At 48.3% G+C, this 15,379-nt stretch overlaps 1 protein-coding gene across 9 annotated transcripts in view; it reads right to left on the minus strand.

The window, feature by feature from the left end:
• NRF1 (nuclear respiratory factor 1) overlaps positions 1–15,379 on the minus strand; it is a 73,757-nt gene that overhangs the window by 20,551 nt on the left and 37,827 nt on the right. For 6 of the 9 annotated variants that reach the window (XM_060279247.1, XM_060279245.1, XM_060279244.1 and 3 more), the window contains 6 exons: positions 13,868–14,074; positions 12,743–12,787; positions 11,738–11,932; positions 9,923–10,024; positions 5,012–5,169; positions 1,100–1,224 (listed from right to left, as the gene is read on the minus strand). In XM_060279247.1, coding sequence (XP_060135230.1) covers positions 1,100–1,224; positions 5,012–5,169; positions 9,923–10,024; positions 11,738–11,932; positions 12,743–12,787; positions 13,868–14,074 — 832 coding nt within the window. The remainder of the gene's footprint in view (positions 1–1,099; positions 1,225–5,011; positions 5,170–9,922; positions 10,025–11,737; positions 11,933–12,742; positions 12,788–13,867; positions 14,075–15,379) is intronic. The other 3 variants (XM_060279250.1, XM_060279249.1, XM_060279251.1) reach the window with 3 other exon arrangements.

Raw genomic sequence — 15,379 nt, forward strand, 5'->3', positions numbered from 1 at the left:
TTTGGAACGCTTTGCTGAACGCATCACAAGTGACTTGTTTACCAGCGGCAAGGCGGCTGGGCTCCCGGGAGCAGAGCAGAAAAGCAGCAATTAAGCAAAGCAGAGAGACCGCGTACATTACTGTGCTGGTTACTTGCTCTGAGGCCGGAGCGGGAAACCCAACGGAGTAAACGGCATGAGGGATGCTCAGGTCTACGCCACACAGGGAACCGTACGAAACCGCTTTACACTGAGGCAGACTGTTGGCCCAGGCATGCTCTCTCTTCCTAGGCCATATCTTGCCAGCCCTGCTTTGCAGACTTCCTAGGGGGTTTTTGCCTGGCTGGTCTGTGCCCTTGAGGTCTGATAATACCTCATAATAATAATAATAATAATAATAATAATAATAATAATAATAATAAATTTACACACTGCCCATCTGACTGATTGCCCCAGCCACTCTGGGAAGCTACCGACACATACAAAAACATAATAAAACATCAAACTTTATAAACTTCCCTTTACGGGGCTGCCTTCAGATGTCTTCTAAAAGTCACATAGTTGTTTATTTCCTTGACATCTGATGGGAGGGTATTCCGCAGGGCAGGCGCCACTACCGAGAAGGCCCTCTGCCTGGTTTCTTGTAACTTCACTTCTCGCAGTGAGGGAACCCCCAGGAGGCCCTCGGACCTGCACCTCAGTGCAAAGACCTTGTGCAGAGGTCTTTCCTGTCACCTGCTAACCTGACCTTTTTCCCAGTGAAGCTGTGGAACTGAATCTGGGACCTCTGCATGCAAAGACCTGAGTTGAGTGGCTCCACCCATCTCCCGCAGCCACATTCTCAGTTGATGCAAATGTAGGGGGGGGGGAGGAAGCAAGCAGAGGGACCTATAAAATGGAGAAGCTAAGTTCTGCAAACTTTCCTGCATTCTGAGAGCCCAACTACTCAGGAAGCTACTCATTTTAAGGCGAGTAAAGGACAAAGTTGGGTAGATTTTACTGCTCTGGCTGGGAATCGCCTTCTTTGGGCCCAGTGAGACTTTGCACCCCCATCCATCAGTCGGAGCGAGTTCACAAAGGAATCAGGAAGAAGCGCAATTGCATATCTGCATCGGCCTACCGTTCGCATCTTGAACCCCGGTGAGCGCGCCGACGGCTGCTGCAGTTTCACCGGACAAGACAATCTGGCCCCCGCCTTGGAGGGTGGCTTCTGCAAGCGTGGCGACGGCGTGGGCGGCTGCTTCGCTGCAAGGCAAGGAGAAGATAGGTTACCAAAACAAGAGAGAGAGAGAGCAATGAAACATGTGCTTGGCATGGACAGGAGTCCCAAGTTCATCCTCTAACCCTGGGAAGTTAAAAAACAACAAGTGTTCCTGATTCTAGGTAACAGGCATGGCAAAGTTGGTGAGATGATGGAGAACATGCCTATCTTCACAAAAGCCCTGCAGAAGTCAGGGGCCACCAGAATATCCCCACCTAAGCATCTTCTTTGTTTGTTTATTTCATAAAATCTATACACTGCTTGGTTGTCAAAAAAAATCCCTCGAAGCAGTTTATGAAGAGAAAACAACAACACAACCATCGGTTAAAAAAATTATCTGTAAAAGCAAATCAATTCAAAAGAAAACATAAAATCGACAGCAAACTAAAAGCAAATCAAAACATACATCCATATTCAATACAGTGGTACCACCGGATGCAGACAGGATCCGTTTCGGAGCTCCGGCCGGATCCTGATCTTTCCTCAACCAGAGGTGCCACTTCTGCGCATGTGCACGGCACGATACAGCACTTCTGCACATGCGTCGAAACCCAGAAATATACTTCCGGGTTTGCCGCTTTTGCAACCCAAAGTTTACATTACCCGAGGGTAACGTAAGCCAAGGTAGGACTGTATATGTCTGGGTAGGCTTGTTGAAACTAAAATGTTTTTAGCAGACACAGAAGAGAGCACAGTGAAGGTGCCTGCCTGATATCAATAGGCAGGGAGTTCCACAGTGCAAGTGCTGCCACACAGAGAGTTTGATCTCTTGGAAATGGGGAACAGGTATTATGTGTACTCTTCTTTGAAGAGTGGGCTTCTCCTTCCACCTTCACAGGCACACGTGGTGGGGACGCGAAAGGGGGGCTTTTCGGTGGCTGCTCCCAGACTTTGGAACTCCCTCCCTGGAGAAGCCAGATTGGCTCCCTCCCTGCTGTTCTTCTGCCAGCAGGTGAAGCCCTTCTCCTTCCAACAGGCTTTGGGGGGTGGAATCAACAAAAAACAAGCAAACATTAACATAATTATATGTATGCATACATATACAATTCTATTAATATTTTCTTGTTTTTTAATGTTTTGCCTTCATGTTTATAACACTTTGAGTCCGTCAGGGGGGAAAAGGCAGGATTTAAATAAATATATACACCTTGAAAGTCGAACGGAATTCGTTCCGGAAGTCCGTTCGGCTTCCAAAACGTTCGGAAACCAAAGTGCAGCTTCTGATTGGCTGCAGGAAGCTCCTGCAGCCAATCAGAAGCCCCGTCAGATGTTCGGCTTCCAAAAATAGTTTGCAAACCGGAACAGTCACTTCCGGGTTTGCGATGTTTGGGAGCCAAAACATTCAAGAACTAAGCTGTTCAAAACCAACTGTACAACTGTAATAAAAACTTTATTATTTGTACCCTGCCCATCTTACTGGGTTGCCCCAGGCACTCTGGGTGTAGTATATATACTATGACTATTAGGCTGCAACAGTAGTGCTACTTCCCCGGAAAGAACAATGCTTTTTCTCTCTGGCTTCCGTGTCGGTCGGCTGCAATCCTGTTTGCTCCCAGCCCAGCTGCCTCTGGGTAGCCATTGTCTCACTCCTGAACAAGGATTGCTTGAGTCAGCTCAGGCGCTTGGAGGCTTGTTAACAAACCCTCGGGGGACGCCATTAAATCCGCTGCCATCAGAACCATTTCCCCACAGCAAAGCAGCCTTTCCTGCCGATACCCCTGCGCATCTGAGGCTTAGAAGCCGAGTTGTTGTGTGTGTGTGTGTGTGTCGGCGAGGGAATCAGCTTCGAAAGCAACAGAGGTCTGATATTGAATGTTATTGCGGAGTCGGTGGAGAGGCAGGGCACCCCACGGCCCGCCACCACAGGTGACAACATTCAGACTGTGTGTGTCTGCTGTTCAGGATGGTCAGTGGCCAGGGCACACACCTGTTGCTCCCTCCTCAGCCACCCCCAGCTGAAAGGTGCTGTAAGAATAATAATAATAATTTATCATTTGTACCCTGCCCATCTGGCTGGGTTTCCCCAGCCACTCTGGGCGGCTTCCAACAAAGATTTAAAATACATTAAAACGTCACACATTATTATTATTATTATTATTTTATTTATACCCCGCCCATCTGGCTGGGTTTCCCCCGCCACTCTAGGCGGCTTCCAACAATTACCAAAATAAATTAAAATATCACAGATTAAAACCTTCCCTAAACAGGGCTGCCTTTAGGTGTTTTCTAAATGTAGGGACCGAGGTGACGCTGTGGGTTAAACCACTGAGCCTAGGGCTTGCTGATCAGAAGGTCGGCGGTTCGAATCCCTGTGACAGGGTGAGCTCCCGTTGCTTGGTCCCAGCTCCTGCCAACCTAGCAGTTCGAAAGCACGTCAAAATGCAAGTAGATAAATAGGAACCGCTACAGCGGGAAGGTAAACGGCGTTTCCATGTGCTGCTCTGGTTCTCCAGAAGCAGCTTTGTCATGCTGGCCACATGACCTGGAAGCTATACGCCGGCTCCCTCGGCCAATAATGCGAGATGAGCGCGCAACCCCAGAGTCGGTCACGACTGGACCTAATGGTCAGGGGTCCCTTTACCTTTACCTAAATGTCAGGTAGTTGTTCATCTCCCTGACCTCCAATGGGAGGGCGTTCCACAGGGCGGGTGCCACTACCGAAAAGGCCCTCTGCCTGGTTCCCTGTAGCTTTGCTTCTTGCAGTGAGGGAACTGCCAGAACGCCTTGGTGCTGGACCTCAGGGCAACAACCCCCTCAGCACCCCACGCTACGCTCCTGTCGTGGCTAGTAGCCATCTGCTTATTGTCAAGGGCATTTTGCCTCTGGTGATGTGCTAACATAGTCAAATGAGCACTTAATACATAAACAAATGAATGGGAAATTCGTAACCAAATCCTTTAAAAATCCCTTTAAAAGCGAACACGCAGGTATTTGGCTACCCCACCATGCTTCTCATTCGACCCTTAGGTTTTCTCAAGCAAGTGCGAGAGCCTGTTGCCCCATCACCTTGGGGGCCTATTAACAAAGAGGAGGGAAATATAAACGGTGCAACGCTTTAATGGTATTTTATCGCTGTTTTCGGCTGGGGTGTTTTCTGTCATCAGCCGCCCTGCCTTCCCAGCGGGAAGCAAGCAAACAAACGCTGTGCCAGAACTGCAGGGCTCTCTTAGAAGAGGGCCTCTTAAAGGCAGACTTGGGAATCCCAAAACAGCTCTGCTGTGGCTAAAAGAGACTGACTTTTTGCAAAACAGTGGCGCTGTGGGCTAAACCACTGAGCCTAGGGCTTGCTGATCAGAAGGTCGGCGGTTCGAATCCCTGTGATGGGGTGAGCTCCCATTGCTCGGTCCCAGCTCCTGCCAACCTAGCAGTTCGAAAGCACGTCAAAAATGCAAGTAGATAAATAGGAACCGCTATAGCGGGAAGGTAAACGGCGTTTCCATGTGCTGCTCTGGTTCGCCAGAAGCGGCTTTGTCATGCTGGCCACATGACCTGGAAGCTATACGCCGGCTCCCTCGGCCAATAATGCGAGATGAGCGCGCAACCCCAGAGTCAGTCACGACTGGACCTAATGGTCAGGGGTCCCTATACCTTTACCTTTACCCAAGGTGAAACTTCGTGAACGTTTTGGCCAATCCCAGCTACAGCTTTCTTTAAAGAGATCCTTGCTTCTTTTGCAAGTTACTTTGAGAGAGAGGTTAGGTAGCAAGGAGCCATTGGCCTTCACCAAACCAGCCCAGCACCCAAACATCAATGGCGACAGTATCTCAATACCTGTTGAGGGCCATGGTGACTGTTGCCCCTTGCTGCATCTCTTGCGATGCCGCCACCGCAGCTTCTGCCAGGGATGCCACTGCCTGCGTGGCTTCTGAGGCCTGGGTGGTTTGGATAGTCATCTCTCCGCCCTGTAGCGTTGCCCAGTTCTGTTCCACCTGGTTGGAGGGAGAAGACGAGAGAGGCATGATGGAACTCGCGCCGTCTCAGAAAGTATCCAGGGACCACACCTGCTTGGGTGCATTTCTCTCTCTCTCCCTCTCTCTCTCTTTTTAAATAAATTTATTTATTTGGTTTTTCAAATAAGAATTTCACAATCACATATCCAACACACAACATAAAAACAAGATTCCAGAGTATCTTCCTGGACTTCCCTCCTCCTCTTTGTGGGTCCTATTATTAATCATTTCCTCCTGCATCTTTTATAATAATCCAAATCTTTTACATCTCCATTGTATCCAAAATTCACCATTAAACTACAAGTGTTATTCCAACCCTACTAACAATTTTAACTGTCTTCCAGTGGTTTTTAAGGTAAATTATAAATTCCCCCCATTCCTTATTAAAATTTTGGTCTTCCTGATTTCTGATTCTTCCGGATTATTTTTGCCATTGTGGCATAATCCATCCCGTCAATCTGACATTCTTCTCTGGTTGGGAATTTGTCCTCTTTCCATCTCTGGGCTGGCTTGGGTGCATTTCTCAATGCCAAGATTTTGGTACGTGGAGGGGTAATGGAAGGGGTTTTGAGGGAGTAGCTACATCTCCATGGGGAGAGCATTTCATAGCAGAAGGTCTCAGGCTCGATCCTCAACGGCATCTCCAGCCCCGGCTGGGAAGATTCCCTGCCTGAACCTCAGGAGGGAGCCGCTGCTGCCAGTCAATGTAGGTAATACTGGGCTAGATGGACCAATGGGTCTCACAGGGTTTCTTATGTGCCTATTTGGGAAGCGCTGTGGGCTCAGGGGTGGAGCATCTGCTTTGCATGCAGAAAGTCCCGGGTTCAATTCCTGGGGAGCCTGCCATCCTGCAATACCCAAGGGTGCAGCTTTGCAGGTCAAGGGGGAGAGCCCACATTTTGCATGCAAAGAAGTCCCAGGATAAGTCACTGGCATCTCAAGCAATGGGAACAACTAGAGCCTCAGGCAGGAGAGTCCAAGACAGTGTTTCTCAAACTTGAGTCTGCAGCTGCTGCTGCTGGACTATGTTAATACAGTGATACCTTGGTTCTCGAACAGCTTAGTTGTTGAACAAATCGGCTCCTGGAAGTGTTCCAGTCTGCGAACGTTTTTCGGAAGCTGAACGTCTGACGTGGCTCCCGCGGCTTCCGCTTGAGTGCAGGAAGCTCCAGCAGCCAATCGGAAGCTGCGCCTTGCTTTTAGAACGGTTTCGGGAGTCAAACGGACTCCCGGAATGGATTGAAGTTTGAGAACCAAGGTACCACTGTATGTGTATTGTATTTACATTGTAAATGTATTTCATAAGGAATAAATGGTACTGGGGAAAGGAGGTGGTAGTTAGCGGTTGGTTTGTTATTCTTTTCAACGTGGCAGGGAGCAGGCTGTGGCCAGAGTCGGTTGCAGGAGGCAGCGACTTTGCATCTTCATATGCTTGAACAGGAAGCAAATACATTAGGCAAGGTGGAAGGTGCCCGCTTTCACTGAGACAATGAGGGGCTTGTCTCTTGAAACCCCCTTTGATGCATCAGATGGGATTTTCAAGGACAGAAATCTCAAAAAACAAAACAACCAGTTTCTAGCTGGCCTTTCAAATGCAAATGACGGCGTCTCTGGGAACAAGAGCTGTTTTTGTGCTGCCACCTATTGCCCTGAGAATCCTATCCCTTTCCAGAGAAGCGCGGGGCTTCGCTACTCCGTCCTGACACAAAGGCCTGGGGACTTGGACTTGGGTCCAATAGAAAAAGAACAGGCCTCTCCCTCTCTCTCCAAGGGGAGTCTGTTCTTCCCAGCTCCCCACACCCAAGCGTTCAGAAAAGTTAGTATTCGCTTCCCCAGCCTGGGCTTTCCAGTCTCCGAGTCGCTCGCTTTGCCTCTGCCAAAACACTTATGTGGTGCCACCTATGTGAAGCCTCTGGTTTAACCCTCCTGATTCTGCCCCAGCTGAAATGAAGCTTAAGTATATCCACTGTGCAAATGTACTTGGAGGCAGGGAGCCATATTTCTGCATATCTATTATTCCTTGCCATCAGGGTAGAGTACCCTGTACAAGGATGGCACTGAGAAAATGATCAATAACCACTGCAACGAAGCAACTGATTAACACCAAGAGCATTAACAGAAAATAAGACCTTAGATAGTATTTTTTTAAAAAAAAATTAAACACTTTTGCTAGCTGTTGTGGAAATGGATACTGCTGATAGATCCACCTGGCTAGTTCTTCATGAAAGACGTAAAGCAAGTTTTCGACCTATACCAGTCACTGTGTGCAAAAATCGGAACCCAGAGGAAAAAGGGCTCTACTGAATCATTCGTTCTCATATTATTATTCCACCACCATTCACTCATAGAACTCATCAGGGCAGTTCAAAACATAAAAATACAAGAAAAAAAACACAAAATACATAGTATAAAAACAAAAACAAACCAATAACCCCACCCTCCCCCTAACCCCCTTCCCAGCAAAAAGCACAGCTATTTGTGGGTCCGCATCCAGGTGGACATAATGTAAAAATAATGGTTTTATAAAATGTACAAATCACTTTTCTACCAAAAAAAAAAAAAGCTCTCATGGCAGCCATTTTGTACACAGCAAAATAACCTTAGGTTTCAGAAAGTCAGATTCAATCAGCCCCGCTCTTTTGGTCCAGCAGGCCTCCACATTTGGCTCACAGGTTGCTTTCGCTAGGCCATGCCCGCCTGCCCGACACCTGATATTGAAAGCTTCAGGAGCCACCATTCAGCAGCGCCAATGAGCCTTTTCAAAGAGCTGGACCACCAACTGATAATAATAATAATAATAATAATAATAATAATAATAAATTTTTATTTATACCCCGCCCTCCCCAGTCAAAAACCGGGCTCAGGGCGGCTGACACCAACAGAACCACAATAAAACATAAAAACAATTAATTAAAATACAGATTAAAATACAGTATTAAAATTTAAAGTGCAGCCTCATTTCAAGTAGGCCATAAGTGGCTGACACCAACAGAACCACAATAAAACATAAAAAAAAAATTTAGTTAAAATACAGATTAAAATACAGTATTAAAATTTAAAGTGCAGCCTCATTTCAAGTAGGCCATAAATCCAAGCCATGAGGGAGAAAAACACAGGGGTCAGGCTGAGTCTAACCCAAAGGCCAGGCGGAACAGCTCTGTCTTGCAGGCCCTGCGGAAAGATGACAAATCCCGCAGGGCCCTGGTCTCCTGGGAAAGAGCGTTCCACCAGGTTGGGGCCAGTACTGAAAAGGCCCTGGCTCTAGTAGAGGCCAATCTAGCCATCTTATGACTCGGGATCTCCAGAATATTATTGTTTGTGGACCTTAAGGTCCTCCGCGGGGCATACCAGGAGAGGCGGTCCCGTAGGTACGAGGGTCCCAAGTCGCATAGGGCTTTAAAGGTCAAAACCAGCACCTTAAACCTGATCCTGTACTCCACCGGGAGCCAGTGCAGCTGGTAAAGCACTGGATGAATGTGATCCCACGGCCGGGACCCTGTAAGGAGCCTCGCCGCGGCATTCTGCACCCGCTGGAGTTTCTGGGTCAGCTTTAAGGGCAACCCTGCGTAGAGCGAGTTACAATAGTCAAGCCTGGAGGTGATCGTCGCATGGATCACTGTGGCCAGATCGGGGCGAGAGAGGTAAGGGACCAGCTGCTTGATGCGGCGGAGATGGAAAAATGCCACCTTTGCTGTGGATGCAACCTGCGCCTCCATGGAAAGGGAGGCGTCAAAGGTTACACCCAAACTCTTGACAGAAGGCGCTGGTACCAATTGAGCCCCTGCAAAAGATGGGAGTTGGCCCCCCAACCCCATGTCGCCCCGACCTAGCCAGAGGACCTCTGTCTTCGAAGGATTTAACTTCAGTCGGCTCCCACGTAGCCATCCAGCCACAGCTTCCAAGCACCTGGTGAGTGTGTCCGGGGCCGAGGCAGGGCAGCCGTCCATCAACAGATAGATCTGGGTGTCATCAGCATATTGATGACAACCCAGCCCAAAACTCCGGACAATCTGGGCAAGGGGGCGCATAAAGATATTAAAAAGCATTGGGGAAAGGATTGCGCCTTGCGGGACTCCACACACCAAGGGGTGCCGCGGCGACAACTCCCTCCCTAGCGCCACTCTCTGTCCCCGACCTGAGATGAAGGAACGCAGCCATTGTTGGACTGTGCCCTGAATCCCCACGTCGGCAAGGCGGTGGTCTAAAAGGTCATGATCGACCATATCGAAGGCTGCTGACAGGTCTAAAAGAATCAGCAGTCCCGACCCACCTCGGTCCAGCTGTCTACGGAGATCATCTGTTAAGGCTACCAGAGCTGTCTCGGTCCCATGACCAGGGCGAAAGCCGGACTGAAATGGATCTAGAGCTGATGTTTAACCCTCCTGATTCTGATTCTAATCAGCGCACCTTCATCAGCTGAGAGGGGCCAGCCCCTTTGAAGTCATCAATCACTCATCAATATCCTAATGGTGCCAGGGGACCGACAGCTGGGCAGCTCCACCCACCTGTCAAAGCTGGTGCATGGGAGGTCAGGAGTCTGCCCAGCGACCCGGTCTGGTCCCCCATACCCGAGGGAGGCAAAACAGCCTAGCTGCCGTGTAGTTCAGGGCCTTTATTATTATCTGCCACGGGAGCTTGTGGAAACACTTCCCTTGTGAATTTACAGGAAGTGATCTACCATGAGATGCCCCGTCTCTGGGCACAGGGCTTGCCAGCCAACATCGCCACTCACCTCTCCGTCGGTTACTGCAGAGTAGTTGACTTGTGCGACAGTAACAGTGGTGGGCAATTCAGAGGCATCTGCCAAGGTGGCTACCGTAGCTCCTGTGCCAACCTGCAACACACAACGGTTTTCGGTGAGATGCCACCAAGGGTTGCCTTTTGAGTCAGCCTGCTTCTTAGGCTATGATCATACGCATCACACGGCCCAAGAAACACAACACAGTACGTATTTCCCTGCTCATTCAGATTTCTAGCTTGGTCCCAAGCCCTGCAGCCGAGCTGTGGGTTTCTAAATTTATTTATATGGAAAAAGTAAAATAGATTGACATGAAGGCTAATGATCTCTACACAATAGCTACAAGGCCTAGAACCCAGAGAAAGCTTGAGTCACACTGAAACCAATGAGACAGGTCAGTTGTGAGTAAACCAAGAACCAATTAAACCAAGCAGGAGTGACATTTTCTGGATTCGGGTTGGCTGCATTCGCAGATCACACCAAGCTAAACTATGGCATAGCACAAACACACAAGTGCACCCTCCTGAGGAAGAGACCGCAGCCCCTTTGCTCCTCCAAAAATGAATAATTCCAGGGTCTTTGCGCGCCAACCAAGTATTTTGGAGAGTGATTCCTATTACTCAGGGCCAGAACTCATCAGGCCTAGAGCTATTTGCCAAAGTTTGACCCTGGGGTGACATGACACAGAATATTGTTTGCACAGTACTAAGGAACTGCAAGAGAGCTAGTGTGGTGTAGTGGTTAGAATTGGATTAGGACCTAAGGTAAAAGGTAGAAGGTAAAGGACCTCTGGACAGTTAAGTTCAGTCAAAGGTGACTATGGGGTTGTGGCGCTCATCTCGCTTTCAGGCCGAGGGAGCCGGTATTTGTCCACAGGCAGCTTTCCAGGTCATGTGGCCAGCAGGACTAAACCGCTTCTGGCACAATGGGACACCGTGATGGAAGCCAGAGCGCACGGAAATGCCATTTAAAAAGCAGAGACATCACCTTGCCAACAAAGGCCCGTATAGTTAAAGCTATGGTTTTCCCAGTAGTGATGTATGGAAGTGAGAGCTGGACCATAAAGAAGGCTGATCGCCGAAGAATTGATGCTTTTGAATTATGGTGCTGGAGGAGACTCTTGAGAGTCCCATGGACTGCAAGAAGATCAAACCTATCCATTCTGAAGGAAATCAGCCCTGAGTGCTCACTGGAAGGACAGATCCTGAAGCTGAGGCTACAATACTTTGGCCACCTCATGAGAAGAGAAGACTCCCTGGAAAAGACCCTGGTGTTGGGAAAGATGGAGGGCACAAGGAGAAGGGGACGACAGAGGATGAGATGGTTGGACAGTGTTCTCAAAGCTACCAACATGAGTCTGACCAAACTGCGGGAGGCAGTGGAAGACAGGAGTGCCTGGCGTGCTATGGTCTGTTTAGTCGGACACAACTAAACGACTAAACAACAACAACACTTGTACTGGTGTGCTTTTCAACTGCAGGAGCTGGGACAGCGACCAGGACCTAAAAGACCAGGAGCTAAGAGACCAAGGTCCAAATCCCACTCAGCCGTGAAGCTCACTGGGTGATCCTGGGGACCAGTCACTGCCTCTCACCCTAACCTACCTCACAGGGTTGTTGTGGGGATTGAATGAGGAGAAACCACCACCTTGAGCTCCTTGGAGAAAAGGTGGGATATCAATGCAATGCAATAAAATAACAAGCAGAATTGGCTCCTGTACATCTGGGGGGTTGGGGGTTGGGCCAGAATGCAAAGCTTCTAGGCCGATCTGAAGCCTGGGACCCTCTTTGTGCTGCTGCAACTCCTCACCTGGATGAGAGAGACTGTGCCGTCAGGATTGCTGAAGGTCTGGACCACGGTTTGGGACGGGACCAGGTGTGCTATACTGTGTGTTGCTGTTGCAGGCTGTGTTTGCTGATCCTCAAAAGCGTAGAGCAGGTCCTCGCGGCCGTGCTGTTTGTAGCAGTTTTTCACAATGGTCCGCAGTGCCTGAGTCCAAGACACCTGCCGGATTAAAGAGGGAGAGAAAAGGCATATTCAGGGATAGCATATCCCATTTTAAAACAAACAGACAAACGAAAAAAAAGCAAAATAGAAGCAAAACAAACAATGACGTAATCAAGCTCTGAAATATTCCTTAAGTTGAGTGATGGTATCTCTGGTAAATTTTACTCCATAAAGAGCTTTCAAAGCAGAAATATACTTCCAATGGGGGCAAGATTAAGAACACAAGACGAGCCAGCAGGATCAGGCCAAAGGCCTATCTAGCCCAGCACCCTGTTCGCACTGCAGCCAACCAGGTGCCCCGACAGAAAGCCTGCAAGCAGAACCTCAGCTCAGCAGCATCTCCCTCACCTGCGACCCCCCAGCAAATGGTACTCCAAGGCATTGTCTCATGAAAAACCACTAGCGATGGGTCCCCAAATCACTGCAAGTCGACTAGCTAACCTACGGTGTGAAAAGGGTGGCTCTAGCCCACATTAGCAATTGTGAAAATTGCTAAATTTTAACTGCATTAACTAAACCAGGATAAATGAATGACTTTCTCCATTCTGGGATTAGTGAACAGACAGGTGCGCTCAGAAGGCCTTTTCCTTCTTGTGCAGAATCTTCCCAAACAGCCACAGGCTGGAGGCAACTGGGGCCACCCTGCTTTGCTCTGGGTGAGGAAAGTGCCGGTCTGGGGTGGGGGACGCCTGGCCTGGGAGCCAAATATGCCTCGCTCATGACTCTCCCCAGGCCACGCCCCTTTCCCCCAGCTACATCCCTTGCCAGCCCTGCATCGCACCCTCCCTCAAGTTTTCGTTTTTTTACCTGGCTGTGATGTGTCCTCGAGCTCTCGCAATGCTCCTTGCTTCCCTGGATGGAGGACAGAAAGGGGTGTGCGAGTGCATGTGTTGAAACTAGCCTCCTTTACAAAGGTAACATTTAAATCAATTGCTCCGCCCACAGCTGACTCTGGCCCCACCCACCACTGGCTTGTGGCCCATGAGGGAAAGTTGCCCAGAAGGGAAAGATTGGGGCTCGGGTACCCCAAGGGCTTTCTGCTCCTACATGACCTTGCTAAGAAATCAAGTGGGTGCCTACTAGGGACAGGGCCTTTTCTGGTTGTGGCACCCAAGAGCTGGAATGCTCTCCCAAAGGCAATTCACACGCTTTGATAAGTTCGTAGGTGCTGGGCAAAAACTTTATTTGCTTTCTTACCTGCAGTATTATTATTATTATTAATCACATGCTAATTTTATCTGCTGCATTGTGGTTTGCTTTTAAGTGCATTCTGAAATTGTCTTAAGATTATTATTGTTGTTTCCCATTGGACTGTGAGCTGTCTTGAACAGTTTGCTGAATTATAAAGGCACGATAAGACTTCTGTAAAACAGAGAAATGTTCTGCGCTTTTCCATGAAGCGTAATCCACGGCTGCTTTTATTTATTTCAGTTTCGCATCTCCAGAAGCAGGCTGGGATTCAGCTTCCAGATCTGAAAGACTGGCTTAAGTAAGCGGGGGAATACCAAGGCTTTAGCTGAAAGCTAAGGGAGAAACTAGCGGGATTCAATGCACAGCGATGGGCTCTGATGGCTGCTGGTATAACAGCTGCTACAAAAACAGAGAGGTAAATTCCTGGAGGACAGGTCATTAATGGCTGCAAGCCAAGATGGCCAGGAATGTAACCATTGCGTCCATAGATCATATGCCTCTTGGGAACCAGATGCTGGGGACTGAGATCAGGGGAGGACCTCTTCCCATAAATGCCATGCTTGCAAATTCCTGGGGTGCCTGGCTGAACCCACTGGGAACAGAGAGCTGAGCACCTTTGGCTGGAGCTGAGATGGCCACCCTCTTGTGTTCTTACCTGATCTATACATTATTTTGGCCCCGAGCACTTCAACAGACTTCCCCAACAGAGATCTATAAGCTAAGCCTTTCCACTTGTCATACCAAGTCAGAGCCCTTTGCTGAAGCAAGAGGACTTTCATCAACACACACCCTCTGCTTCTGCTCCTCGGTCCGGACGTCGCTGCGGACGTTGGCCCACGGGATGTCTTCGGGCCACCAGACGGGCTTGCAGCTCTCCTTCCCCCAGCCCGGCTTGCCACGGCCCGTCGAGTATTTCAGCATTTCGGGGATGAAGGCCCGTAGCTGTGCCTGTGGCATTAAAAAAATCAATCAATCAATCAATCAATCAGCATTCAGAAATCAACATTCCAGGAGCAGCATGGTACATTGCATACACAAAATTCTAAAGGAATGGCTGGGTTGAGTCCACATGAGAACAGATTGTGTTGAGCAGGGGCAGTTCCCCCCAGTTTCAACTTTTTTTTTTTTGAACATACTTTTTATTAATTTTACAAAATACAAAAAAGCAAAAAAAAAGGTACATACTTAAACCCCTTTTCCACCTCCTTCCTACCCACCCACATGGGTCCTCCCCTGCCACAGAAGTATCCCATGTATGTGAACAGTCAGAGATGGTCCATTTTATGCTTGGGTTTCTGTCCTCCCCCCCCTCCCCTGACCCCAAAGCCCCCCCCTGCCACCAGGGAGCTCCAGCAAACCAGGGCAGTACGCAGGAGGACATCCATCCAACCATCTATTGTCATACCAAAAAAAAAAAAAAAAGAGAAAAATAGAAATAGGAAAAAAGGGGGGGGGGAAAGGGCGAAAAAAGAAAAAAGAAAAAACAATACAAAACAAAAAAATTTTCTTGCATTCATAGTTGTAAAACCATATTTTGTGGGCTTCCCCTCCCCCCCCTTCCCCGGTTTTCATCCCTTTTTTATCATCTGCAACAGTTTCTTACTTTATAAAAATACACCTTTGCATCTTATACAACTTATAAATCAATTGTTAACATTTTCATCTAATATTCAAATCACTGAGAAATCAAACTCCCATTTTCTCTTCCCGTGCCTAATTTTTTGTTTTTTCTCCCTCTATAAGCCTCCATATTTTCACATTTTCCAAAATCCATTCACTTTTAAACTATAACTATTCTCAATTTAACCTTACATCCCCGATTGCCGGCTTCCCCCCCCAATCCAGCAAATTCCAAAATCAGCAGACCAGTTATAAACCTGTTAATCCATCCTTAATCACAACATCACTTTCCCTTCACCCCACCCCCTGTTTACAGTCTTTTGTCATCCAGGCCACTATACAGGACCCCTGAATTTCTTCTCTTCTCTGCATATTTTTTCCTTCTTCCCTGTGGGCGTTCTGGAGTTCCAATGATACCAATCGTGCCCCCCTCAAAAGCAGGGCACTCCATCCAACTTTTTGTAGAGTAGAGTCATCATTTTTTTCGTGGTGTGCTTCATTTTGTGTTGAATCATCACAATCCTCATCTTCTTCTTTTCCTTCCCCATCATTGTCATTCTCACATTCATCTTTTTCAGTGTCAAAAGCTTCATCTCCTAAAAAATCATATTCCGCCATCACCTCCTGGAATTT

The sequence above is a fragment of the Zootoca vivipara genome, chromosome 10, assembly GCF_963506605.1.
Source record: "Zootoca vivipara chromosome 10, rZooViv1.1, whole genome shotgun sequence".
NCBI lineage: Eukaryota > Metazoa > Chordata > Lepidosauria > Squamata > Lacertidae > Zootoca > Zootoca vivipara.